Source organism: Prionailurus viverrinus, chromosome F1 (assembly GCF_022837055.1).
Source record: "Prionailurus viverrinus isolate Anna chromosome F1, UM_Priviv_1.0, whole genome shotgun sequence".
Lineage (NCBI taxonomy): Eukaryota > Metazoa > Chordata > Mammalia > Carnivora > Felidae > Prionailurus > Prionailurus viverrinus.
Genome location: NC_062577.1, coordinates 42,237,179 through 42,262,753, shown reverse-complemented (window position 1 = coordinate 42,262,753; position 25,575 = coordinate 42,237,179). Strand labels below are relative to the sequence as shown.

Genomic DNA, 25,575 nt, shown 5'->3' with positions numbered 1-25,575 from the left:
TTGCACAACATCGGTCTGTAAGTGCAGAGACTGAGTTTTATCTGTCCTTGTCCTCCTCACCCCTGGCGCTCAGTGCTGAAAGTTAAAAACACAATGGTTTGACTGAGGCCAGGTATTGCAGGGTTTGGGAGGCTATATAAAGAACAGGAGCCAAGTGTGGGCTTCACTCTGGAAGCAAGGAGAAGACTCGGAAGGCTTCGTGATACCAGATGATATGCCCCTGGCAGTCGTAAGCAGGGTGTACAAAAGGGGAAGAAACGGGACGGAAAGCAGTTGGGTGACTTCCAGGAGTATACAGGTGAGAGGTGATGGTCACCCAACACAGGGCAGGGGACAGAAAGGAGAGGTTTGGCATCTGCAGCACTGGAGGCAGAACCCACAGTGACGGAGTGGACAAAAGGGAGGAGGGGGAGACGCCGGGGTTTCAAAGGTAGGTGACTGCGAGGGTGAGGCAGAGATACCAAGAGAAATCAGTTATGGGCAGAACTATGAGTTGTTTCCAGATATATTAAATTTTAGCTGTCCAAGGGGCATGGGAGCCCTCCAAAAGGCTACAGAATATTTGGTTCTAGACCCAGGAAGAGAGATAGATGGGGGACATAGGCTGGAGAGTGTTAAGCTAAGCTAAGCTGGGGTGGAGCGGGAGAAGAGAAGAGAGGACAGCACCGCGGACAGAAGCCACAGGCCCAGTGATCCAGAGTTTTCTGTCCCTACAGCTCCCTTTGTCCTCCTGGCCCTGAAATTCAATGCTCCTGATTCTTGGCAAAGTTATCCTGTCCTCTTTCCTCAGGGAATATATGCCAGGCCAGGCCTGGGTCCCCACTTTCTTTTACAGGTAGACTGAAGAGGAAACCAAGGCCCTTAATGAGGACAGGTCTGGGTCCTTCATACAGAAGGATCCCAAAGCCAGAAAGTACACGGGTGTGGGTTACCTGATGAGTCGAGAGTGGAAGACAGAAGGGAACCCAGGCTCCTGGGCACCCAGCCTGAGCCCAGTGGGGCCACCCTCCCAAGCTCACGGGCTGGAAGCTGGATCTGGAGTCCAACCTGACATCGTGAACTAAGAGCTGGAATTTGATTCTAGTGTGTAATCTTTCTTCCTTTCTCCTTAACTGCCTGGATGGATGGATGTGGCAGGTGCCCCAAATTGTAACTGGAATTGCTCTACAGGGAAAAGCCAGCTGAGGCAGAGTAAATGGTTTCAACTTGTGAAGAAGGAAGGGTGGGCCGGAGGGGAGGCATCTGGACACAGAGGTGAGGCTGTCTTGAGTCCCAAGTAGTCGTAGAGGAGGGGCCTCTGGGGTCAGTCATGTAGGCCCTCTTCCTGCCCCCACGCCGGGGAAGCCCTTACAACTTAGAGCTTGGTCGTCAATACCTAAACTCCATGAGAAGGTGGTGAGAAGGGTCTGCTCCTGTGCAAAGAGGCGAGGGACTCTTGGGGAAGAAAATGAGGACAGGCTCCTCCCACAGGTGCTGTCGTGGGAAGGACAATGAAGGTCCCAGCCTGGAGGGATGAAGAGACTTGGCCACAGCTCCTCAGTTACGAGCTGCAGCGGGGATGACAAGCCAGGACTTGGCTCATGGGTCTGTGCTGTTTCCATTACAGCACGTGCCGGTCACGACGGCAAAAGGCTGCCACTCCAGCAGCCTTGTTCGGCAGGTCGTAGGGAGAACAATGGGGCCCCAGGGGCCCCGAGGCCTCGGTTCTGTCGCTACTTAGCTGTGTGGCCAGGGACAGATCCTTGTACCTTCTGGCTTCAATTTCCAGCCTAAGAACCTCTCTGGACTCTGTGATAAATGCCGTCTCGTATTTCAACTGAAGTTACTAAATATTTCCTAAATAGGTGGTTCCTAGACTTCAACCAATAGGCTCATCACCCGGAGGAAGGCAGGTTTGAGGGTGGTCCTACTTCCAAAGATTCATGACCCAGTAAGTCTGAGGTGGGGCCCGCGAATCTCCACTTTCAAAACGTGATCCAAAGGGCGCTCCGAGGCAGGGGGCTGGACCACCTGGGAGCAGCATTGGGGGCCTCCGATGCTGCAGAGGAGTGGAGAAGCGCTGAGTAAGGAGAAGCATCTGTCCTCAAGGAGCTGCCAGTGTAGCAGGGGGAGACAGGAGCTCATCCCGGGAACGGCATATCCGTGGTGACAGATGAAGGAGAGGTACAAGACTGGAGAGACAGCTATGGCCCGTCCCCAAGAAAGTATGAGCAGAACTTCCAAAGGCGGTTGCGCAGAGAAGGTGGGAGGAAGGGTGCGTGCAGAGACAGCTGAATGCTCACCACAGCCTCTTCCTCTGCCACCTGGGCTCACAGCTGTACTTCATTTCCCAACCTCCCTCGTGGTCAGGTGCGGCCATGTGACTGAGTTCTGGCCAATGGCGTGTGGGTGTAAGAAACACACCATTTCCGGGCCTGGCCCACAAAAATCTGCCATGTGTTATCCTGAGCCCCCACCTGCCAATGCAACTTGACTTAAAGTGGGGGGGGGGGGCGGGACGGGAATAAACTGCTCTTGTGTTCCATGACTGAAAAACAGGGGCCGTTAGAACCTTTAGTCTCTCCTGATGATACAGGATGCCGAAGACACAGCAACTAAACCTAACCAGCACTTGGACAGAACTCTGCTTCTGAAACCAGTGCTTGGTGCTGCATTGCAGCTGAAGGGGATGTGACTTGTGGTCTTAGAAGGCTTTCCATCTTCACGGAGAAAAGCAACGCTGGGAAGGACCAGAGAAGGCAAATGGCAAAGAACTCCACGGGAGGGGGATACAGCCTACGGACTAAGAGGAGGGCTATCCTGGGGCTGGGCCGGCATGAAACATCTTTTGAGGTTCGCCTTGGTCTGTGCAGGCTTCTGAGATAGCACCTAAAACAATGGTTCTCAAGATTCTTATTTTTATTTCTATTGCTCACATTTGGAACACATTTATTTTTAGTATTCTTTTCTCTTATGCCAAGAAGGGCAGGGGCAGGGGCTGTGTCTGCTGCTGGCAGAGCGATGGGTATTTCCCTGACTGGTCATCAGGGTTGGCTGACGTCCCCGGAGTGCCACAGAGGCCCCGTCCAGGAAGGGGGTGACGGAGGAGAGGAGGTGTGAGGAGATGAGACGGAATGCAGGAACGGAACCAGAGGGGCTTCTACTCCGACCTCTGTGAGCCCCTTCCTCTGTGCATCTGCCTTGAATGTTTCAAGGAGCAGTGGTGTCAACCCAGACCAGAGAAAACCTGAGGGTGCAAGTGGAGGAGGATGGGAGTGTGTCCCACGTGGGCTTCAGGACATTCAACCATCGACAGAGTCAACCCTCTGCTCTCCATAGGCACAAAGAAAACACACAACAAGCAGGATTTTAGGATAGACACCAAAAAGAACTTGTACATGATTAAAGTTGCAAGATCTTGGAACTGATGGCAGGGAACTCCCTGCCAGTTCAAGGCACAGTCAATGTCCCCTTGGCTAGTGTGCCTTATGGGATGGAGCCTAAGGTTGTTTGGGTCTTTCCATTTTGTAGGAGGCTCTGAGAGGACAAGGACCCAACACTGTCCTGGCTCATTCACTGAGTGAAGAGGATGAAGCATAGCACCTGACAAGGAGTCCAAGAAGGGTGTTAGTCCTGGCCCCACCTGGTCACACATGTGGCCTCGTGAAGTCCTCCCATCCCTTTGGGCCTCAGTTTCTCCATCTGTAAAGTGGGGCACCACACCAGATGGATCCCTTTCAGTTCTGACACTCTGCAAGAAGTAGGCTCCGTGTGTTTTCGGAGCAGCCACCCCGATGTATGGGGCGGCCCCAGTGTCCTTGGGTCCTGGAGCCTGCTGAACACGCAAGGAGAGCTCAGAGGCCAAACCCTAAACTGCCGCCACCTGTGGGCATTTGGAAACCTGGCGGGTGGAAGCCGGCCCCACTTCCAGGGTCAGACCCCAGACAGGAATGAAGAAGCAGATGGCAGGGATGGCCAGAGGGCCTGCCTTCACCGTCACCGGCCCTGCACTGTCACATGCTGCCTTTTGTAGGACTAATGCAGAAAAATCTCAGGGTCAGGAGGCAAGAGATGTAGGTTCTAACCCTGGGTCCATCAAAAACTTGCTGCATGACCTTGGACAGGCCCCCACCCCTCTAGGCTGCAGAATGGTAGACTGGGGTGGCAGGGTGCACCTTGCCAGGCACACAGGTGGGTGCTCCCTGAAGCCTCCAGGAGCCTCATTTGGACACAGAAAACCCAAGGAAATGCAACCTAACTGTGCTCAGGCAAGGGGGACAGTCCCCGGACAGCACGGCCTCACCTCCTGAAGCTGCCCAGTGGCCCTGTCTCTCAGAGGCACAGCTCCCCAGGCAGCTGCCATTTTCTGCAAGAGCCCAGGGCTCGGTCCCCTTTCTCTGCTGCAGTCTACCTTCAGGTGCCTCCTTTCTGTGAAAGGGGAGGCTTTTCTCACTCCCCAATCTCCCACCAAAGGGGGACAGGGACTCCTTGGAGGCTGGGCTAGTGACAACTCCCAGGTGGTGGCACCAGGAACAGCAGCGAGGCTTCCCCATGGCTTGGTCCCAGCCAGGCTCCGGCCAGCAGCAGATACAGGTTGTTCTGACAAGGCTATTTATAGCCGCTGTCTTTACCTTGCCTGAATGGGGGCCCTAGTCTCTCGGCCACCGCACCGGGAAACACACAAACACTTTCCGTGGAGACAGGAAAGAGGAATCCCCTCAGGCGCTCAGAGGCGATCTCTGAGTCAGGAAAAAAGCATCATCGTTGGGGGTTAGAATGAGGTCGTGATTTGACAGATCTCTTTGAAACCTCTTTCCAAGAAGCAGGTTGAAGACAGAGCTGAAAATGTGATTAAAGGCAGAACAACACTTCGAAGGCCGAAAGAAGGAAACATTTGGATGAAGCTCCCTCAGTTCCTGAGTCAGTCACACGCCCCTTGACAGACGGCTCCCTTTTCAGCCGGCGGGGCCACCCCAGGTCTCGCTGCCAGGCAGAGGGTGCCCTGTCCCTCCCCGGAGGGGACTGCACTGAAGGCAAGTCCAGGCTGAGGAGCCCTGCCCTTGGGTCACAGATCTCATACAGTGGCTCGGCAGGGGCGAGGCTAGGGGGTGGGGGTGCCTACAACCCCTTCCTTTTAGAAGCACTTCTCCTTATCACCCTGTCCGGGGCTCACCCAGGAGTTTCTTAGAAGGGACTCCTGCCCCCCCGAGGGCTCCTGTGCTTGGGCAAAATGAGGCAGGGAGATATGCAGAGGCGTCATGATAGGGAATGTATTTAAGAACTAGACAGAGTAAAGAAAGAGCTGATGTGGGCGCCAAACCAAAGTATTTTCAGGACTGATGCTAGGAAGGAGTGTTGGGAGGCAGGGAGGAGGACAGGATGCTGTTTGGGCCAACGACCAAGTCACCCACCACCCCCAACCCCACCCCAGCATATTTCCGTGTATGGTATTTCTATCTCTCCCAAGAAATACCAGAAACGGCTACCTCCTTCATTTGTCAAGTAAAAGAAACCTCAGCTTTGCAGTGCCTCTTCCTCCACCCAGTCATGCAAAAAGCCCACCTTCTGGGACCAAGGGCTTACAGCCTGGCTGGCAGTAAGCACAGCAGCTAAACTTTGTTTTAAAAACAGGAACCATTTCCTTCCCAGGCAGCAGCAAAACTCGCTCGAGCAATGGTTGTACCTCAGTTGCATATCAGAGTTACCTGGGGAGCTTTTGAAAATCCTGATGCCCAGGCTGTCCCCCAAGCCAATTAAGTCAGACTCTCCAGTTGTGGGCAGGTACCCACATTTTCTAAAGCTCCCCAGTGTGTGGCTAAGGTTGAGAGCCACCGGTCTTAAAGACCCTAGACGGCTAGAGTACCTTCGGGGTGGGGGTTGGGGGGCAGTCCACACAATGAGGCAAGAACCCTAAAGAGAGAGCAGGACACCTCCCGTCTGCAACCACGCTGTTCTGCATGAGCCCTATCTACAGCTCTACCTGCTCCCGCCCCCAGCCCTCCAGAAACATCCCTGCTCTCCAGCCTCATAAAGGGGTGCCCCAGAAAGCAGGTGCTGGTTCCAGGGACCTGTTTTAGTTGATTCCTTCGAACATTAAAATCAAAACCTTTCCTTTGGTTCTTGGGTATCCTCTCACAATTGAAAGGTCCAGTACATTTGTGTGATGTCAGAACCCAGCAAATGCAGGACCTACAGGCAAGATGAATTATTCACAAAGGAGGCCCCAGAGTCAGGCCTGGGGAAGTTTTTCGTGAATCTATCCATGTAAGACTGCTAAATTAATGATGAGCCTGCACACACCTGTGCAATTTAACAGCTCACTTCTGTCTACAGTCTCTTTTAGGTAACCTCTCCAAAGGCTTGGCTTGGATCCCTCTCATCTAAATAACATAACAAATAAACAGAGCTCTGCCACCACTCCCACCAAGTATGTGGCAGATAAGTGATCTGTGGCAACTGGGAGGGTGTGGCCAGGGGCCTCAGGCATGCTGGGTGTCCAGAGTTGCTGCAAGAAGCACTAGGACCCCATTAGGAAACACATACACCCGCCCTTGAGGTTACCCCAAGCAAGCCAGTAAGTTAAAACGGTCGTAGGACAATGACGTAGAAGAGAAATTATAGTTTGCTTCTAAAAACTTGACGCACTTCTGCAAAGTTGCTAAAACTGTGTTTTAAGATGGTTCCTGGCTACCCACAATACGGAAGTTTCAACCTATGAATGTTTATCCTACCGGGTGCCATCCACTTTCCATCTAGAGCTTCAAAGCTCAGGTTTGGGGGGTTAAATGAAAAAAAAAAAAAAAAAAAAGTAGCTACCCTGTCACCCTCCCCAGGCACAGGTAAGCAGGCTGCCAGACCCTGAGCCAGGCGCTGTCCCCAAGTCATAGAGAGCCATTTTGAAAAGGTCCAGGGACAGGAAATACTGAAAAGGGCAGTAAAAAGAGAACAGTGCTTTCTGGTGGTCCCCGAAGGGCTCCAGATCCAACCCTAGGTCGGCTCAGCAGACAAGTTCACGAGGGTCCCCAGGGCAACTGGCCACCGGCAGTGGTAACGCATGGCTTTGCCTGTCGGCCAGGATGCAGGTTTCCCTTCCAGACCCGAGGTTATTCCCCCCGCCCCGGGAACGGCTCTTGCATTCGATCATTAGGTTTACCTTTGGAGTTTGTTTGGTCTGCACATTTCTGAAGAAGGTGGTCTTGGCAGTGAAGAAGCAATCCTCCAGTTCCTCCTCCAGGCTGCAGTACCCACTACTCATGCTGCTGTCCACCGTCATCTAGCCCGGAGCCCCGCGAGGCAGCGGGCGCGTGTGACCGGCCGGGCTCACGCGGCGGCCGAGGTTGGGGTTGGGGTCGGGGGTGGGGGGGCCCGCCCCGGGCCCCGCGGGGCGCGAGCTCCCAGCCCCGCCGGCGGGTGGGCGGTCACGGGGCCAGGCGCACCCGGCGCCGGCCGCCTGGGCTCTCAGCCCGGGCCCGAGCGGCTGGGGCTGCGGCGTAACCTGCGCGCTTCCCCGCGCGCCGCCGGCGCTGCAAGCTCCGGGGTGGGACGTGGGCGCCCGCCTCGCGCGCCGCGCTCGCCGGCTCACTCGGCATCTGCGGTTTCGTCCCCTCCGCCCCGCGCGCGGAGCGCCATCTCGACACCTCCTCCCCCTGCCCGCGCCTTTCCTGCCACTCGCCCTGCGCGCGGAGAAGTCGGAAGCCACTTCCTCTCGCAAGGTTCCCCAAAGCCCTGCTTGGCTGTCGCGGCGCCCCTCCCCCGCCCGCACTCCCCCCCACCCCCACCCCACCCCGCGCCTCCCGCCTCACTGGGTGGCGCTGGATCCCGGGGCCAGGTGGACCTGGGGCACCAGAGGTCAGGTCAAGGATGCGGGGAAGGAACAGACCAGGACGCACCCGAGGGAGACACTTCCCTAGGTCTTTTCTTCATCCTTCTGGGAACAGCTCATTCTCATCACCCATGATGGCTCATGTTCACGGAGTAGAATGTGCTATAGGGTCGTCAGCGTCTCTCCTCCCTTCCCCCCCCCCCCCCCCCCACCTCCTCATCCCACTCTCACAGCCCCCATTCACTGGGCGAAGGAGCCCGGTCAATCAGAGTGGTTAGAGAAGTAACCGGAGAAGAAGAAAATCAATATCTGTTCTGTCTGCAGAAGCAGCAATATTTTAACTTGGAGACGCCAGAAGAAACTGCAGGGGCCCCACAAGCATATGCAAATCATATGCAAAGTTATGGCAACCTGGAGAGCAAGCCTCCCCTTCCACCCACACGCAGAACTTGGCCCTCAGGAAGACTCAGGATATCAAAGGAGTCTGCAGCCACCACCCAGGTTATTTGTGCACTTTCCTGACACTCTGGCAAGAGGGGTCTTTGCCAGTTCTTGTCATTCCCATCAAAGATGGCCCACGTTGCGGCGCCTGGGGGGCTCAGTCCCTTAAATGTCAGACTTCCGGTCATGATCTCATGGTTCCTGACCTCCAGCCCTGCATCTGACAGTGCGCAGTCTGCTTGGGATTCTCTCTCTCTCCCTCCCTCTCTCTGTCCCTCCCCTTCTCTCTCTCTCTCTCCCAAAATAAATAATAAACTTTGAAAAAATATATATATTAAAAAAAATAGATGGCCGTGTACATTTCCCCATCAGACTAGGTGAAGGGGACATCTTCCTTGACTAGGGCTTAACCCCAAAGCAATTAGGGCAACACCCCCATTATGCCTCACACCACGTTTGTACAGCAATAGTTCGAAGTACCATTGCTTGAATAACTCCTACATGTGCCAGGCCATTTACATGCAGTCTGCCATTTAACTTGCCCAACAGCCTTGAGGTAGAGATGATTATTCCCATTTTATGGATGAGGAAACTGAGGTTCAGAGTCACACAAGTAGGATATTTATGCTGGTCCTCAGACCCAGGCCTATGCAACTCTAGGGCCCACGCTCTTAGCCGTTGTGATCTACAGCCTCTCAGCAGAAATGGGACTGTTCTGGTGTGCATTTTGCCCTGTTTCTGTATAATGCGGCCTGGAGTCCCAGGAAAGGAAAACAAGGCCTTCAGACCCTGGAATGCTGGGGGCACCGTGCTGATGGAGTCTGATGGCCTGTGGACCCCAGAGCACCCTGAGAGTGGCTGAGAGGAGTTAACAGGATGCTCTGCAGGTAGGTTCACCTGGCTCTCCCTGCAGTTCGGAAACAGCCAGTCCCAGGGAAGCACACCGGCTGGAGGGATAGACTCAGCCCCCAGATACCAAGCTGCCAACTCCTTTTTAAGCTCTCGTTATTTTTATGAGGAGTCCTCTCCCTCCCCCACCTTAGCCAAATCTGTCAGTGCTCAGGAGGGTTTCACACTGCAGCCCAATCTGGCTCCATCGTCCCACACAGTCTTCTTCCCAGAAGCCTATGAGTGCCTGGCAGGTCCAAACGTGAGCTAGCTGAGAGCTGGCACCCCCGGCCGGCCGCCTTGGGCTCAGGAGAAGGGTCAATACCCGTAACTGCCACCCTTAACAGGGAGATAATAAGTGCAAGCAAGCAGCTGGGGGTGGGGGCTCGAGTGAGCTACAAGGTGTTTTGGGGAAAGAGCTGATATTTAATAGGGTTGAAGGTAGGTTCTGGCATTATCTGGAACAATCTTTTCTTCAACTGAGTATTTTATTTTTATTTTTTTAATGTATTTATTTTTGAGAGAGCACGAGTTGGGGAGGGGCAGAGGGGGCGGGGGATAGAGGATCCGAAGCAGACTCAGCGCTGACAGCAGAGAGCCTGATACAGGGCTTGAACTCACAAACCGTGAGATCACGACCCGAGCCAAAGGTGGACGTTCAAACGACTGAGCCACCCAGGTGCCCCTTCAACTGAGTATTTTAGAGGCTTTTTACTTACTTATTTTTGTTGGAAGGAAGATTCCCCAGAGACAGTGGTTCAGGCAAAGGAATCTGGTATTGGCCTCACCAGTGCCTCCAGGTCCAATGCCAGAATGAGGAACGCTGCAGAGAGGGGGGCTCTGCATGATCCGTGGGCCATCAGTAGCCTACCTGCTTTGTCCAGCCAGCAAAGAAACACACTTTTCTTTATGAAAGGAACCTTCTTGCTCAGTGGGAATCCAGTACTTAAGAAAACACAAGCCCCAGGTTCTTTGGGGGCCGCACTGTGTCCTTGGAGTCACGCAGAGACCTCTGGAAAGCAACTGCAATGCTACACATTCAAAATGCGCAATCTTAAGACACAGCTAGTAACAGCCTCTTTAAACGTCAAGCCAAAGTACCCCAGGAGTCGGCATGAGTCTCCCCTTGTGAGCAACGCACTAGCTGCCAGACGTGCTTAGGAAAAGTCCGAAGTGATTTTGTGTTCTTTTAGGGTGCTATTCTATGCTGTTCCAAATATTAAGAAAAACTGGTGTCTGAAAAGGCTTCTCAAAGCCTTTTTACCATTCATTACTTGGGCGGCTCTAGAATCTTGAAAGCAGGTATTAGACCCATTTTATAGACAGGAAAGTGAGGGAAGTAGCATGTTCCATCACAGCTCATACCTTCAAAGTCTCCTACCTCCTAGTTAGTGTCTTTCTCCACCCTGCTCCACCTGTCAGGGACTCTAGGCCTGGAAGAGAGTCATGAGTAAAGAAGTCAGCAACACAGAGACTGTGTTCTTGAGGACCCTGGGACTTTCTTCTGAAAGCTGCAAAGATCAAATATAATAGAATAAATTGGCCAGCCTCCAGGAGGAAAAATCTAGACTGAAGCTCCAGGGACCCTTAGAAAGGAAGATTGGATTCCTTTCAGTGTCTAATGACCCTGTCAGCACCTCTTCCCTATGAATAACCAACAGCAGTGACAACCTGACCAGAGGAGGAGAAGGGGGCAGGGGAATGGAAGAGCCTGAGCAGTAGCTTTTTAAGTCTCTGGGGTGAACACACAAAGGACAGGAACTGGCTGCTCTTGTCTCTGGACCCAGAAAGAGGGGTCTGGACCTTAGGTTGCAGGCTCTGGAGCCTTAAATCCATGGCATCGTGCTGGGGTTCAGAAAGGCCAAAGTGAAATGGTAAAATGGGTGACTTTCCTGCCTCAAAGTGTCAGATGACGAAAGACACTATTTTAAGCTTTCTTCCTTTCTCAGACGTGCTCCTGGCATGTGCCCAGATCCCCCTCATTGGATCCACTGCGTGGCTCTGTGTGTTCCAGAAAAGCTGTATCACAAGACTGGAAGTCAGGAGCTCTATGCTACCCCAGCTCAACTCCAGCTTGATATGGCATCTGGAGCAGCTTTGGACCTCAGGATTCTTCATCTGTCCCACTGAAGGGTGTCGGGGTAGAGATCAGATCTGGGGCCTTATGACCTGCCGACATATTCAGAGACTTAAAACCAGGGTCAGGTACCTGCCACCCGACCCCTGAGACATATTTTGAAATTATTATTAGCCAGTATGTGCAGGCACTGTGCCACTAACTGTATGTGCATCATTTCATTTAGTCCCTACAACAAACTGATGAGGAAGCTACACTTATTATCTCTATTTCCAGACAGGAAAAGGAGGTTCAGGCAGGTTAAGTAATTTGCACATAATCATACTAATTAATGGCGAAGCCAAATCCACCCGGCTTGTCTGACTTCAGAATCAAGGTCTGGGACACCCTATAGTAGTATAAGGTGTTTACCCTTGTGATTGCTCTCGTAATAGCCATCCTGCCCGAAATCATAGCCCATCACAAGCCAGGAACTACTTTCCCAGTCCGCCTCTGCCCCCATCTTCCCTTTAGCTTGTTCAGGTTTCTCAGGGCCCAGCCACTGACCGTCTTCTCTTCCTACCCCTGCTCCCATAAGCCTGTATTCTCCCTGGGAGCTTAGTCTCACCTGTGCCAATGGTGTCAACTATCCCTCACAGACTCGTGTCTCAGAATTCTCACCCTCCCAGGTAGCTCCCGGTGGCAAGATGCGACAGCTCACGGAATACCCAGCCCTTCCCTTGGAGCCTCACTGGCGATGGGCCCCAAATTGAGCTTATTATTCCCCGCCTCCCCCTCCACCTGCTCCTTCACATTTCCTAGCTCAATGAATACCATTAATGTAGATTATTGCAAAGCCTTCCAGTAGTTTCCTTTGTTTCCATCTCTGCCGTCTCCAAGCTTCCCGTACCCTTATCGCCAAGGTCACCGTTCTTTTTTTTTTTTTTTTTTTAGTATTTATTTATTTACTTATAAACTTTTTAAAACTTTTATTTATTCTTGAGAGAAAGAGACAAAGAGAGAGAGAGAGAGTAGGGGAGGGGCAGAGAGAGAAGGAGACACGGAATCCAAAGCAGGCTTCAGGCTCTGAGCTGTCTGCACAGAGCCCATGCAGGGCTCAAACTCACGAGCTGCAAAATGATGACCTAAGCAGAAGCCAGACACTTAGCCAACTGAGCCACCTCGGAGCCCCTATTGTTTATATATTTTGGAAAGAAAAAGCATGAGCAGTGGTGAGGCAGAGAGAGGGAGACAGAGAATCCCAAGCGGGTTCTGCACTATCAGCACAGACCCCTACATGGGGCCTGATCCCATGAACCGTGAGATCATAACCTGAGCCAGAATCAAGAGTTGGACATCTAACTGACTGAGCCACCCAGGTGTCTCCAAAGTCACCCTTCTATACGAAGGTCTAATCATGACTGTTCTATCACAAAACCTTTTATTCAAATTTCAGGGGCGCCTGGGTGGCGCAGTCGGTTGAGCGTCCAACTTCAGCCAGGTCACGATCTCGCGGTCCGTGAGTTCGAGCCCCGCGTCGGGCTCTGGGCTGATGGCTCAGAGCCTGGAGCCTGTTTCCGATTCTGTGTCCCCCTCTCTCTCTGCCCCTCCCCCCACCTCTGTCTCTCTCTCCCTCTCTCACTCTCTCTCTCTCAAAAATTAATAAACTTAAAAGAAAAAGGAATATTTACTGGGTACCTTCTACATGGCAAGTACCAGACCAGGAGTTGAGATTCAGGCCTGGATTAAACATAGTCTCTGCCTTGTCACCACGCACAGTCTAGTAGAACAACATGAAATAAGAAGTTACATTAGAGTTATCAAGCTCTTATACATTTCATATTCTCACTTGATCGGCACAACCCTGCGAGGAAGTATTTTGCAGAGGAATAAACTGAGGCTCAGCGTGGTTAGTTTGCCCTAGTCACAGAGCAAGTAAATGGTAGAATCTGATTTACAGTCCAGACCCTCTGTATCTGACAATTTTCCATTACAATTGTCCTTCCTCCAACGACTCTCACTCCCCACTGCCCACAATAATGTTCCAAACTGCACCCTCCAAGTCGGTCCTTCAAGGCCCTTCACAGCACATGCCCAGCAGGCAGTTCATACCCATCTCCAGCTAGCATAGAGCATCCCTCATTGCAGCCGCACAAAATTTGATTCATGCTCCCAGCAGCTTCCCTGCCCTCTTGTGGTTTGTTCTACTGCTTTCTCTGCCTGTCAAAATCTAATGTCCTCCCCTCTTCCTGACACATATTTACCAGTAACGACCAGACCTCCCACACCTTCCCCATGCTTTTCAGAAGCAGCCTTTCCCAGATGCCCTCTCTGGCTTGAATCTTAAGAACGCCATCCTCCATCCTGAGAGTAGCATTTTACAGTATTAAACCAGCCGTGCAGAGCAGAGAGCTCTATTTCTCCTCAGGCGACTTCCTGTCATAAAAGGTAAGTGGTTACATACCATTTAGGTTAGACTCACAGGAGATTCACTGTCTCGCGGGTTCTAGCCCACACAGCACTTCTGTTGCTTGGCTAACAGCTTTGATAGGGCCCTTACATTTAAAAACACTGGACACAGTTAAGTCAGGGATACCAAGAGGCACAGGTCCTGAAGAGCTCATGTCAGGTCCGAGTCAGACACAGGGAGTCTACCTTCTAGTTGTCCTCCTTTGATGAGACTAGAAAATCACAAAAGGTGTTTCTGATCAACAACCCTGCCCCCCACCTGCCCCTCTCCAGGCAAGACCAGTCCTCCATTAGCCAGGGCAATGTGGTCACCAGGGTCAGACACAAACAACTCCTGCACTGTGACATGTAGAAAGAGGCCTCACTGCCTCCTCAGAGACTCAGGACTGACCTGGCCCACCCAGAGGCCATCTCAGGCAGCCACAGTCGGGGTCGAGCTGTGAGGAACACAGGGAAATGTCTCCAGTACCTAAGGATTTCTAGAGAAATAGGTACTAGAGCTGTGTCCCTCCTCAGAGCCAGGATCTCAGGTGCCTCCTGGTTGGGAAGGCTTTCAGCTCTGCGTGATCAGAAACAAGCCCCATGGGTTGGACTGAGCTGGTCAGATAGGCCTTGGGGCGGCTCCTGTGAGAGGCAGCTGCCTAGTGGAAATGAATCACTGACAGCTTTGGCTAACACTTCTGGCTTCTAGAGCATTGAAGGAAATCTGTGGAGGGTGGAGCAGCTGTCCCAAATGTAGCCAGAGTGGAGCAGGACAGCTGGAGACTGGCTTTGGCACATGTGGGTGGGCTGGCAACAAATGAAATAAAATGGAAACATAAAATATATTCAATTTTCCAAAATAAGGCAAGGAAAAAAGAGGAACAAAGAACAGAAAGGACAGATAGGAAAAAACAGAAACATGATAGACTTAAAATCTAATTATATCGATAATCACATTAAATGCAAATGATCTAAATAACCCAATTAAAGGGCAGAGATTATCCAATTGGATTTAAAAAAAAAAAACAAGATCCAACAATTTGCTGTCTACAGGAAATGACTTTTAACTATAAAGACACAAATAGCCTAAAAGTAAAAGGATGGATTAATAAGTATCATGCTCATGGTAATCAAAAGAAAGCTGGAGTGGCTATATTATTATTGGACAAAGTAGATTTCAGAGCAAAGAATATTACCAGGGATAAAGAAGGTTATTTCTTAATGATAAGGGGTCAATTCATCTAGAGAACATACTAATCCTAAATGTCTAAGCACAATAATGGAGCTTCAAAATTCAGAAAGATAGAACCATAAGGAGAAATAGGGTAATCCACAATTATAATTGGATATTTCAATATTTCTCTCTCAATAACTGATAAAACAAGTAGAAAGAACACATGATATACCTCAACAAATGTTAACTACTGTTGTTATCAGTCACAATTAAATGCGATAAACCTTTGTCCAGCATTTCGGAGGAGACCTAGGACCCAGAATCCACTGAGAAAGGTGCAGGTGTGTGTCAGTGTGTGTTAGGGAGCCTGAGCAGGGACAGACCCCGCCCCCAGGCTCTCCCCGTCTTGCGGCTGGCTCCCCCGTGTGGTAGTTCTGGGTTCAGCATGTGGCTGTTGGGCTCAGGGTTGGGGCAGGCCAGCGTTCTGGAAAGGCAGAGCCCTGGGTAGACAGACAGCAGCGTGCCTGCTGTGGGAGGGAGCATGGGGCCAGGAGCCAGGAAACTCAGCTTTCCATGCCAGCTGAGTCACCTCGCATGGCTGCAGGGGCTGAGGGAGGCCATTCCAGCAGAGGCCCCGCTAAGGAGTGACAGTAGAGGGTGGGAGGTAAGGGTGCGGCAGAAAGGTATCAGCCAGCAACCTGTGGGGCTGATCCACCCTGGAGCTATGGAAGCCATCTATCTGTCCCTTTGGTGAGTGGGGACAGGGTCTTGGTCTTCCCATCTACAAAGGGGAGCCATACCTTGGGCCACAGGGGAGAGGACAATCACCAATCTTATAGCAAAAAGTGCCTGCCAGACCACAGTCATAGTGTCTCGGTTTCATGTCCAGGACAGTGGCCCATCTTTCTGGTATTTTGGAGAGTTGGCAGAGCCAGACCACGAAGGATTTCTGTGCTTGTCCAGATTTGGATTGATTTTGAGAGCCATGGGAAGCCACTGCAGGTTTTCATCACAGGGATGATGGGATAAAAAATCCAGGAGGGCCATTGGAGGCAACAGAGACAGAGACTCCTAATCCCACCCCCGCAAGGTGAAATCTCTCCCATGGATTGCCGGGAAGCCTCCAAGCCCTTGCTCTGCACTAACACACACACACACACACACACACACACACACACACACACAATACAAATAGGCTTGCCCTGTATGGACCATGGAGTGACTTACCTCCACTCTGCACTATTCCCTACAGTAAGTACATAAGGATCCATTCCTCCTTTGTTTCTTTTTTTTTTTTTTAATGTTTATTCAGTTTTGAGAGACAGAGAGCAAGCAGGGATGGGGCAGAGAGAGGGAGACAGAATCCAAAGCAGGCTCCAGGCTCCTAGCTGTCATCACAGAGCCTGACGTGGGGCTCCAATTCACGAGCTGTGAGATCATGACCTGAGCCGAAGTCAGATGCTTAACCGACTGAGCCACTCAGGCGCCCCTCCTTTGTTTCTTTTAAATTTTTTTTTCAAGTTTATTTATTTTCAGAGAGAGAGGGAGGGAGGGGCAGTGAGAGGGGGAAAGAGAGAATCCCAAGCAGGCTCCACCGTCAGCCTGATGTGGGGCTTGAACTCATGAACCGTAAGATCATGACCTGAGCCGAGATCAAGAGTCAAACGCTTAACCGACTGAGCTGCCCAGGCGCTCCCACCTCCCATCTCTCCTTTGGCTGAGTGCCTTAGCACTGGCTCAGATGGCTGGAATTTTCTTCCCAGCTGCCCAGGTTCTCTCCACGGTCACAGCCTCCCTTAGGCAGGGGCCAGACCCAGTGCACTGGTAATCGAAGCACTCACTGGATGACCTAAGAGACTAGCTTCTGTAGGCAGCATTTCCCGCTGACGGCACCTAAAAGGATTTTAGAGCAGTGCCTGGCTCAGTAAATACGTGTGGAAGGAATCTGAGGCAGTCCTTGGAAACACGTTGTTCTTTCAATTTTAGAGATTAAGAATTAATTGAATATGTGTCAGGGAAAAAATCCTCAGGACATCAAACCAGTGGTTCAAGGATTTTTAAATTTTCCTCGAACACACGTTTTATCTAAGTTTGATAAAATGAACGTATTTAAAGAGAAATATTAAGGAAATCGTAGCACAGGAGGAACATGGGGATGGCCAGACTCCCACGTGTGGAAAGTGCCTGAGTGAGGGCCGGGCCGGGCTGTGTGCAGCCAGGAGCGGGAGGCTGGTTTCTGGGTGCTCCTGGCTCCTAGCTCCCGAAAGGGCAGGGGGAGGGGAAGGACCCTGGGAGCAGCAGGTGTAAACAGCTTCAGTGCCCGGCTGTGAGTGACCTGAGTGGAAGGAAGATCGCTTATGGTTTTGCTTGTCACCTGCGCATTCCATGCACCAACATAAGTGGCACCAGAGGCCACGGAGGCAGAGCTGCGAGGCGTCCCCTAGGCTACAGTGGGTTATGATGAGAATCAACAGTTGGGGCAAGAACTTCCATCCTCGGGGTCTGCTTCCGCAAAGGCAATGAAAGGCCTGGACCAAACTGGCAAACTCGAGCTCCATTGCGAGGGCACCGGGGAGTCCCTGAGGGTTTTTGGGGTTTTTTTTCATCACAGAGTGACATCTAGGAGTAAAGACCACCTGAAGCATAAAGTAATCAGGGCCTAGTAAAGGAACTGCAGCCATGCTGGCAATTTCTTGTGGTCTTTGGCCAATGCCAGCCATGTTCTCTGGGAATCAGGGTGAAACTGAAGAAGGGACCTGGGGTGGACATGAAGGGGATTCGCTAGGTCAACAAGAAGTGCCCAGGGAAAAAGTCACATATCACAGACATCAGAGATCTCCAAGGAGAGATTCTAAAACACTAGTTTTGGGGCACTTGGGTGGTTCAGTCCATTGAATGTCTGACTCTTGATTTTAGCTCAGGGTATGATCTCATGGTCGTGGGATGGAGCCTCACATCTGACTCAGTGCTGAGCGCACGGCCTGCTTGAAACTCTCTCTGCCTCTCCTTCTGAACCTCCCCTGTTTGCACCCAGTCTCTCTCTGTCTCTCAAAAAAAAATAATAATAATAGGTGCACCTGGGTGGCTCAGTCGGTTAAGCGTCCGACTTTGGCTCAGGTCATGATTTCATGATTCATGAGTTTGAGCCCATGTCTGGCTCTGTGCTGACAGCTGAGAGCCTAGGGCCTGTTTCGGATTCTGTGTCTTCCTCTCTCTCTATGCCTCCCCTGCTCGAGCTCTGTCTCTGTCTCTCAAAAATAAAATAAAAGTACTAGGTTTGTGGTGGAGAAAGAACAGGTGGGCACCTTTCCTCCGTTTCTCCACTTGGGAGAGTCAAGCACAACCCACAGGGCCTGTTAAGTTTGCAGCTGGGGGTTCTGAGTCCATCTCTGCCCCCTCACACACCTACCCTTCTTCCTCCCTCCCTGTCTCCCTCTGGCATGGCAGAGAGAAGACAGCCAGAACCTTGGGATTACTGCTTTTCAGAGGTGGAGGCCAGATACTTATCTACAGGATGATCCCAACCATGTTTTGAAAAATGGATGAATATACAGGAAGAAAATGTAAAAATGTTAACTCACAGTGGTTCCTTCCAGACGGAAGGAAATCAATGGTTTTCTTTTCCTTAAAGAGTTGCAAGGAGAAATGCCACCAAGCTGAGACCTCCCAGCAGCCATATGCCCCCAAACTAGCTGAGCTCAGACCAGGCCACAACAAAGCCTCCCAGGAAGACAGCACTGGCACATGAAGCTAGCTCTGCCCAGGTGACCACGTCAAGGTGAAAGAAAGCTCCATGCTGGTATTTAACTGAAAATCAAGCCAAGAAGGAAATCAGCATAAACAAGCCTTTTAGAAAAGGGGAGTGAGACTGGAGCAGGGCCCAGGTTTTATTGATAGAAGGCTAGGTCCTGCCCTGGCTGTGCTGAAGCATGCAATCGGGCCTGTCCAAGGCAAACATAACAGCCAACCCAGCCGGCCGGGAGCAAACCCCACTCCAGACTGTTTGCTGGCTGGGGGCCGTTCAGCACCCACGTGGGACTTGGACCCTTCTGTGTGGTTCTGTGTGGCTCCTTCTCTATTTTACTGGTGGATGTACTCTAGACATTGGTGGATGAGTCTAGACTCAGCCTTGATGCAGTTTGCCACATGGTTCTGAGGTTGACTCCTCTTTCCAGCAGAGGAAAGAGGGGGCCACTCTGCTTCCGAATACTCAGACTTGGAAGCCCCTGTTTGCTGTTGACGCCCTGAGGGGGAGACAAGATACACAGCGAACTCCAGGGCCTGCCCACCACACTTGGGAGCTAGCTAAACTGTTCCAGGGAAGGGTTTCTAGACCTCCCCTGGGCCAGATAATTCTTTGCTGTGGGGGCCTGTCTTGTGTAATGTAGGGTGTTTAGCAGCATCCCTGGCTTCTCCCCCTAGATGCCAGTAGCATCACCCCAGTTGGGACAACCAAAAATATCCCCAGAAACTGCCATTTCTAGGAAATGCTGCTGCAGGGTGTGCTCTGTAACCCCCCTCCTCCATCTTGTAAGGAAAACCTTAGGCAAAATTCTGCATCGTTCGGCAGGGTTTTGGAGGTCTGACGTGCCCCTCCTTCCTCCTCACCCCTCGTGGGGCATCAAGGCCTGGTTACATTCGGGCCACACTAGAAACAGTTCCTATTCCAAAATGTGTGGAGGATGTACAGAATTTTTGTAAACATGTACCTTAGAACCCATTCGGTCTCGTTCTTATAGAAACATACATCATGTTTGCTTTCTAGCAATGCTTTCCCAATGGGAGACAAGGGGTGGGGGAACAGCAGGAAGGCTGGTAACACCCACAGGCAGATCAGGTGACTAATCATGGCCAGAAAATGCCTGTGGATGGCTAGTCTCAGGAGCTGGGGCCCACTTGGGATTCTCTAGGCCACTAGTGTTCTCTCCAGGAAGTAACCAGTCATTCGGCACCTGTGTTGTCTCTCACAGCACCCTGGGCTTATTTGTTTAAAATCTCACTCCCCTCCTCTACCGCAAGCACAGGGAGGGCAGGCACCGTGTCTGTTTGCTTCATCACTAAGTCCTTGGCATTCCTGGGCCTGGCACATGGTCAACCCTAAAAACCTATTTCTTAAATGAATAGATGAACGATATCTGGGAACACTCCATACCTCCCTGACCAGCAACTCATACATTAAGGATCAGATCAAACGTCCCTGATGTCTCCCAACAGAAACAATTGCTTTGCATTCTCAAAACACTTGATTCGTGCTTCTTTTATTGCAACATGCATCACAGTACATACTCTTGGGTTGTATTCTGTGTCCCCTGCCAGAATGTAAGGTCTCTGGGGATAAGCACTGTGAAGCACCATTTATTATCCCCACTCTTACCAGTGCTTGGCACACAATGGATACTCAATGAGGGCTCGTTCAATGCAAGAACCAAAAAATCTTGTCCTGTCTCCATTCCAAATCCTAGACATCAAAGTTTGGATGCATCCTGACTCAAGAGCCTTGGCTAAACCCATGAACCAGAGGCTGCTTTGGACATCGATTTCCTGGTTCTTGAACACAAAGCAAGAATATCCGCCCAGCCCTTCTAAAGTTATATCTAGGTTAGCAGGCTGACCACAGGGAGGATGATATACTGGAGGAGCCTCAGCTCCAACATCCCCACTGCCCCAGGGCTATGAGGCTTCAAAGGACCTTCAGGAGCCTTCTCTCCTTCCTGCCCTCATTTATACCCACACCTCTAGCTTGAAGCCCTCGGCCAAAGTAGGCTCTGTGCTTGGAGAGCACTGAAGAGCACTTCTGAGTGTCTACACAGTTCTCTGTGTCACTGTTCCTGTTCCATCATCCCAGGCCCTTGGAAAGGAGTGTGTCTGGCCGGAGGAGACCCCAACATCCAGCACGCGTGCGGTATTCATGCCACCTCCTGCTGACCAGAGCTCCCGGGCAAAGAAAGTGGAGTCTAGGACACCAGAGGAAGCTGTTCCCAGCCCGGTCCCTGAGCTTTGCTGCCTACCTGGCTGAAGACTGGAGTGAGGGTGCTTTCTGGAGAGGGTCTGTCCTGGGATGGGCCTCCCTGCTGACTGCAGTCCAGCTGGATCAGATGGCGGCACTCCGGGTGGCAGGTGAATTTACAGTCTGGAGGGAAAGAAGCACCAGGGGATTAGGAGTCAGGCAGGATTCTATCCACTTCCACACGGAGAAATACCCTGGGAGATGGCGTTTTGCTCCAGGAAGGAAAACCGTGAAGGAGAGAAGTGGAGCGTGGGAGGACACCTCGGTGCCACAGGGAATGGCTGGTGACGGGTAATGCGTGTTTTATGCGCTTGCAAACTGTTCTCACCACCGTTATTTTGTGTGACCTTGCAATCATTATTATTGCCACTTTACAGACAGGAAATTGGGATCTAGGGACCTTAGTGACTTTCTCAAGGTCAAGTCATCTGACTTCAGGCTGGTGCTCTTTCTACTGATTGACATCAATCACCAGGGGTCACAGATCCCTGGAGAAAGACTTCACTTTTCTGGGCCTCATTTTGCCAGCCTGTAGGATACAGGTAATAGCTTCCCTGCCTGGTGCACAAGGAAGTTCATAGTCATAGGGGAGAACAGGTCTTAACAAATTAAAGTGCCTCCAGGGACAAAGGCGTTATCCTCAACAGGAAGGACTGTTACCTGTCTCTGACCCTGCCCCAACCAGAAATGTGGAGGCGGCTTCTCTAACCCAGCTTAAAAGGCCCACAGATAACATCCCAAATCAGGTGCTTCATGGGAAAGCATATGTTTCTTTCTTTTTTTTTTTATGTTTTATTTATTTCTGAGAGAGAGAGAGACAGAGCACGAGCAGGGGAGGCGCAGAGAGAGAGGGAGACACAGAATCTGAAACAGGGTCCTGGTTCTGAGCTGTCAGCACAAAGCCCAACGCGGGGCTCCAACTCACAAACCTTGAGATCGTGACCTGAGCCGAAGTCAGACGCTCAACCAACTGAGCCCCCCAGGCGCCCTGGGAAAGCATACATTTCATAGACAATGTTCATTTCCATGGAAGCAGGACTAAATCTCCAGGGTTGTACAGAGCCTTGGGAACTACTTTAGCGGTGGGGAGACTGAGGCTCAAAGAGGTGAAGTGAGTTTGCCCAGTGACACACGGCTCAGCAGCAGGGCCAGTGCTGCCAGCACTTCCCCGGGTGGGGGGGACGGGGCTCTGCAGCCTCTTCAGCAGGAGGCCAGGCAAGGGAAGGAGAGCAGTACAGAGGATGGGAGTGAAGTAAAGAAACCCACGCAAGTCCATCAGCAGGCGAAATGCCCAGATTTGGTCAGGTTTGAGGTGCGGTTCCTGCACACAGCTTCTGGGCCAGCTGGGGTCACCTGTCCCGGAGGTGCCACAGCTCAGCCCGAAGACCCAGCCCAGGCAGGGTGCAGAGTCTCTCTTGAGAAGGCTGACTTCCTGAATGTGAGGCCAGGTGTGTGGGGATGGGCTGATCTGGACAGGATCTGTGGTAGGGGACACGATAGCCTGCACTTGTTTGGACAATCTGGGGACTGGGGACAATCTGGGGACTGGGGGACACTGTTTGGAGAATCTGGGGACTGGGCTGACAGGAACTCAGGCTCCTGACATTCTTTTCCTTCTTTGTAACAAGCTCCAAAAATCCAGCACATGTGTATTCTTTTTTTATTAATTAATTTATTTATTTTGAGAGAGAGAAAGAGTGTGTGTGAGGGGCAGAAGAGAGAGAGAGAGAGAGAGAGAGAGAGAGAGACAGAGAATCCCAAGCAGGATCCACACTGTTAGCACGGAGCTCAATGTGGGGCTTGAACTCACGAACCCATGAGATCATGACCTGAGCCAATATCAAGTGTGTAATTGGATGCTTAACCTACTGAGTTACCCAGGCATCCCCCATCTTGGGCCCAGGGTGAGTCTGTTCTTCTCCCACTCTTTTGGGGGTTTTGGCATGAGACTTCCACTCTCCGCAGATGCCCTCTTCCTTTACACCCCCAAAGATGAGCACCTGACACAGGTTTTGCCACTAATGTCTGCAGGGGAGCATTCTCAGAAATGTGGGGACACACAGAGATTCCGGAACCCTGAGACCATCTGACTCAATCAGTGGTCTCAAGCTCTCAGCCACCATTCTGGAATAGCATTTAGAAGCTCTCTTGCTTATCCCCCTCATGCCCGAATGCCACCAATATCCCCTCCTTCAGACCCTGCCCTTGTCCAGGCCTTCCTGACTCTCCTCCTTACAAGCCATCCCCTCACCTGGAGACAGAATGGTGAAGCCATTGTCTGAGGTATGAACCCTACACTTCCAAGTGCCCACATGTATTTCTGGGCCCCCCAGTAGATCTCTGCCCCACACAGGGATGGCCTCACTCTTAGTGGGGTGAAGGGCACAGGGGGATATGCAGGCCAAGTCTCCCCTGCCCACAGTGCCCAGAAATGCCGGGGCCTTGATAAGGCAGCACCGAGGCCAGAGTCCACACAGAGAAGCATTGTTCCAAGACTCTGCTCTGGGAACACACCTGTACAGCTTCTGGCAGCACTCTGAGCGATGAAGAATGCTCTGGGGCTGCCAAGAAGTGGAAACAAGGAAGAGAAGAAAAGACTAGAAGTTCTCCCAACTCGACAGCAAACAAGAGCTGCCACCAACCCACAAATGGGAAAGCGTCGTAAGGCAGGAGGATGTCTTCCAATCTCTTCTTTGAACTTCTGGTACCGTTGACTCAGGCTTTGTATGTCCACCCGTGCATCATGTCCTTCTCTCTCTCTCTCTCTCTCTGTGCTCTGTCTCTGCTCTGTTTCTCTCTCTCTCTCTCTCTGTGCTCTGTCTCTGCTCTGTTTCTCTCTCTCTCTCTCTCTGTGCTCTGTCTCTGCTCTGTTTCTCTCTCCCTCTCTCTCTCTCTCTCTCTCTCTCTCACACACACACACACACACACCCTGAAAACAGCACCAAACCTCAGAAAGATTTTCTTTTACAGTCCTGATGCTGAGCTGGATACAGCTAGAGGACAGAAGACTCCAGGGAGAATATTTGGGGATTTTATAAAAAGCACATTTGAGCACCGATGACTTTGTTCCATCAGACCGTGTAATCACAGACTGTAGCAAAACCACTGAAACACATCTTGATACTTCCAGGCCCCCTGGAAATGCTAAGCGCAGGTCTTTTCAGCCAGCAGAGATGAAGTCAGAGCCCCCACGCCCTTCTCCAAACGCGGAAGCAAGCCCCACAAGCCACAGCCAGCAGCCTGCGGGCCTGATGTGCTCCGAGTGGGAAGATCCATGGGATTCCAAAGGCAGAGGCATGTTCCACTGGGACCCAGTGGTTAACCCCCACGAGCCATCTTTCCCTCAAGACAGCTCATCGCAAGTACTGCTAAGCCATCTCCTTGGTATTCATTGCCCTCCACAGCCTTCAACTGGCGCTCAATCTGGACACGGAAAGGGAGAGAGACCTTGGGTAACACAGGGACACAGAGGCCCCCAGGAACGGCCCAAGCTTCCCTGAACAGCCAGAACCACCATCTGTGGTAACAACTCTAATGTCTTGAGCACAGACCTCCCCACACTCGAGGATAACGATGAATAAGATAAGACTTCTGGGGGAGTCAGGCTACCTGGGCAGACAGGACCCATGTGTGAAGAGATAACTAATGAGGAAGACAGCACAGATCCAGGAAACCTGTTCAGAGGACAGAGACCCCTGCCAGCCACAGCAGTTGGGAAGGTTTCTTGGTGAGGGAGGCTCTGGGGACCTTGAAGAATGGATCAGATTCCAGACGACTCATATTTCCACATCACAAGGGCCAAGAGGAGGCAGGGAGCTCTGACATCAAAAAGAGGACAGGACAAGAATCTCCCGACAAGAGGCAGCAAAGATTAGGGAGCGACATTCCTTGGTTCTAATAGAAGTATCTTAGAGAGAACAGCATTTCTTGCATCTTTATTTTATTTTTATTTTTTTGAGATAGAGCATGCAAGAGCGGGGCAAGGGCAGAGAGAGGGAGAGAGGGAGAGACAGAGAGAGAGAGAGAGAGAGAGAGAGAGAGCGAGCAGGGGAGAAGGACAGATGGAGAGAGAGAAGCTTAAGCAGGCTCTACGCTCTGTGCAGAGCCCCGTGCGGGGCTTAATCTCACGGCCGTGAGATCATGACCTGAGCCAAAATCAGGAGGCGGACGCTTAACTGACTGAGCCCCATAGGCGCCCCAAGAACTGGTATTTCTTGACCTTAGTACTGTCATCTATAAAAGAGAATTATCATCCCTTCCGGTCTCCATCCTTCCCTTCCAGCTATAACCCCTGGCCGCATTCTTGGGGATAGTTTGAGGAAAATAAACGTGCCTCCAGGTCCTGGAAGAGGCGCTTCTGGAAACAGAGGACGTGACTGTAAGGAGAAATGATGGAGACAAATCATAAGAGGGGTCCTTCTCCAAGGAGGGACCCCTGAGCCAGGACGGAGAGAAGGTTCCTAGGACCCACCCTCAGCACCCAGACTGTGTTAGTTTCCCAGTTGTTGTAATAAAGTACCTTGAACTAGTGGCTTAAAACTGAAATTTATTTGAGTTCGGAAGGCTGGAAGGCTGATAAGGAACTCTTTGCCCTCTCACCCCAGAGTTGCACGTAAGACGCTGAGGTAATGTGGAGCTCTCTACTTAACTGCCCTGAGGCTAAGGCCTGGGGTGAGGGCGGAGGCTGGCACCCAGGGTACAGAGCCTGGTTTGCAGTGGGCCCACAGGCCTCCCTCGGGGTCACTCCCAGGTCAGCG

General features: G+C 51.7%; 1 protein-coding gene across 2 annotated transcripts in view; it reads right to left on the bottom strand.

Moving 5' to 3' along the window:
- RASSF5 (Ras association domain family member 5) overlaps window positions 1-25,575 on the bottom strand; it is a 66,791-nt gene that overhangs the window by 22,098 nt on the left and 19,118 nt on the right. The window contains exon 2 of one of the 2 annotated variants that reach the window (XM_047840442.1): window positions 20,820-20,941. In XM_047840442.1, coding sequence (XP_047696398.1) covers window positions 20,820-20,941 — 122 coding nt within the window. Of the gene's footprint in view, window positions 1-7,132; window positions 7,659-20,819; window positions 20,942-25,575 lie in introns of those variants that run through there. The other variant, XM_047840443.1, reaches the window with a different exon arrangement.